General features: G+C 32.9%; 1 protein-coding gene across 1 annotated transcript; it reads left to right on the top strand.

The window, feature by feature from the left end:
- On the top strand, window positions 267-1294 carry LOC109716817 (ABA-inducible protein PHV A1-like). Its single transcript, XM_020242396.1, has 2 exons — window positions 267-418; window positions 795-1294. The coding sequence occupies exons 1-2, from the start codon at window positions 362-364 to the stop codon at window positions 1038-1040; spliced, it is 303 nt and encodes a 100-aa protein (XP_020097985.1). The 5' UTR covers window positions 267-361; the 3' UTR covers window positions 1041-1294.

Below are 2964 nucleotides of genomic sequence, written 5' to 3'. Positions count from 1 at the left end.
GCTTATTTCAAAATACCCTATGATTGAGGGATCGCCATTCACTTTTTCCAACTCCTTTTGCTTTGTTGCAATTTACACCTCGGCATCAAATACCGAACGAAGCGTTCTCGAGTTACCTCGTCCAGTGCCAACAACAAAGGCCAGCGTGCCACGTGTACTTTAATCCTTGCGCCCGCGCGTGATCCTACGCGCGCGTTCGAAATTTGTTATTTCGGAGCCAACACACCTGCTATAAATACCTCTAGTAATTACTTGAACTACAACATCTCCACTTCCACAGCTTAATTAATTAATCAATATCCTCTTATTAGAAAGAAATTAAAAGAGATTAATTAGAACAAGAGAATCAATCCGGCGAGAAATGGCCGACCATTCGGATATCAGGTACAAGGCCGGCGAGGCTGCCGGACATGCCCAGGTAACGGTTCGCAATCCAAGTTATCCTGCTGTCCTCGTCAGTTTCCGGTCTTAAGTCGATCTTTTTTGGATAATATGGTATCAGAGCCAATTCTGTATTTTTCTTAGCGTTTTGTCAAGATTTGTGAGATCGCGGGCTTGGGTCGAGCCAAGTTTGACTCTGGCCCGTCCCTAATATTTCGGTGGCTTGATGTGGGTCTGAGTAAACTCATCTATAACTTGACTGCTGCTGATTTAGTATACTTTTTCATTACATTGAGAGCCCGTTAGCTTCACCATTTATAACATTCTAGTAAATCTTTTATATGAAAAATATTTGGATTATTATTATTCAACTCAAGTTGGATAGTTGTAAAAAGCGTTGATCGAGTGTGCAGATCAAGAAGAATGAGATGATGGACAAGGCGAGCGAGGCGGCGCAGTCGTGCAAGGAGTCCTGCCAGCAGGGTGGAGAGAAGGCCGGGGGTTTCATGCAGCAGGCGGGCGAGCAGGTGATGCAGATGGCCCAAGGAGCTGCCGACACTGTCAAGAATGCCGTCGGGATGGGCGGGCCCACCGGCGGCGGCACCGCCAGCGGTGGCGCCACCACCACCACTCACACCACCACAACCAAGCGATACTGACGAGCAAATAAATGATTTAATGCGATTTTTTCTCTTCCAGGTGTTTTTATTCTTTTTATTGTGATGGAATGGTAGTGTGACCATTTCCTTCTTTATAATTAATTATTATGTTTTTTTTTTTTTTTTTCTTCCTGCATGTCATTTTGAATAAGCTAAGGTGCTAGATCATCTAGCTACTATTAATTGTATGAGAAAACAAAGTTCTCTCTTCTTTGGAAACTATTTTATAAAGAAATAGATTGGTTTTTTTATTACCTTTTGCGTGAAATATTGTACAATCAATCAATCGAGAATTTGGTGATGAGCAAATGATTAAAACAAAAAGGGTAAAAAATATAAACTATAGATCATTTTGATTCAACTACTAATCTTTCAATTGGTTCGATTTAAATATTTTGATGGCTTTTTGAATTTAAAATTTAAATTACTCGTCTTATTTAATAAATTTATTGTTACGTAAATTGTACAAAATATAGTAATTAATTCTGTAAAAATAAAAGACATGTTAGATAAGAATATGGAGTTTTTTAACTTTCCCGCTTACAGAGATGCATTCATTTCTTTTCTTTTCTTTTGAACTTTGCTCTGAACTCCTATATTTTGGTATTTTGTTTTATATGGCACCTTGCCATTTGTTAGTAATAAAAATTTAATTTATTTTTTAAAAAAAAGATAAATAATATATTCAAATTCTAAAATTTAAAGATCATTAATTAGTTCAAATTAAATAAATTAAAAAAATCAGACAGTCAAAAGGAGTATCTATTAGCAATACTAAATCCTCCTTTTTTGAGCAAAGTATTAATGAAAAATAAATCTTCTCTGAAGGAAAATTCTGAATATAGCATAATTGGCCGGAACGGTTGGAGAAGAGAGTTTCACATGGAGTACATTATATTCTCCTTTCATCTGTTAAATAATATAAAATAATTATTATTCTTTAAAACTTTAATTAAGTTAATAATAATAAGAGCCTGACATGACTCGAACTCAACACCTTCTATTTTGATATCATATTAAATAATATAAAATAATTATTATTCTTTAAAACTTTAATTAAGTTAATAATAATAAGAGCCTGACATGACTCGAACTCAACACCTTCTATTTTGATATCATATTAAATAATATAAAATAATTATTATTCTTTCTAAACTTAAGCTAATAAATAATGATATTTAATTTTTTTTTATATTTAACATCATTTAAGAATTTCTAGTGATTCAACAAATTAATTCCACTCACAAACTCAGCTTGCATATTAATGGAAAAACTTCAAATACCGCCCATATGGTTTCGCACTTTTCACTTTAGTAGCCTATGGTTTAAAGTGTATCAATTTAGTACCCTATGGTTTCGCATTTTCTCACTTTAGTACCCTATGGTTTAAAGTTGTATCAATTTTTTACCATGTGGTTTCATTTTTTTCTTTTCGTCGGCTCCTTTGTTAATATTCTGTTAAATTATAAAAAAAAAACTTTAGATACCCTACCAAGGTTTATCGAATATTTACTTTAGTACCCTTTAGTTTTAACTTTATCACTGATTTTTTTTTCCTCCTTTAATATTTCGTTAAATTATATACAAAAAACTTTAGATACCCTACCTAGGTTTATCGAATATTTACTATAGTACCCTTTAATGTTAACTTTGTCACTGATTTAACGAAAAAAAAATAGTGAAATAGATAATAAAAAGAGAAAATAAAATCACAGTGCACTAACTTGATATACTTTAAACCACAGAATATTAAAGTGAGAAAATATGAAACTATAGAGACTAACTTGATAATTTTAAACCGCAGAACACTAAAGTGAGAAAGTATGAAATCACAAGGTAGTATTTGAAGTTTACCACATATTCATGGATTATCTAAATATAAAGATATGCTATGTATGCAATTATAGAAAATGTTAGGGCTATG

Source organism: Ananas comosus, linkage group 10 (assembly GCF_001540865.1).
Source record: "Ananas comosus cultivar F153 linkage group 10, ASM154086v1, whole genome shotgun sequence".
In the NCBI taxonomy this organism is placed as follows: Eukaryota; Viridiplantae; Streptophyta; class Magnoliopsida; order Poales; family Bromeliaceae; genus Ananas; species Ananas comosus.
Note: the sequence above shows the minus strand (reverse complement) of the source record. Positions and strands in the feature narration are given on the sequence as shown.

What these genes read in the sequence shown, in the direction of transcription:
- LOC109716817 (XM_020242396.1), top strand. Translation starts at nt 362, where the DNA reads ATGGCCGACCATTCGGATATCAGGTACAAGGCCGGCGAGGCTGCCGGA. An exon ending in AGGCTGCCGGACATGCCCAG is followed by an intron (nt 419 to 794) that starts GTAACGGTTCGC and finishes TCGAGTGTGCAG; the next exon opens with ATCAAGAAGAATGAGATGAT.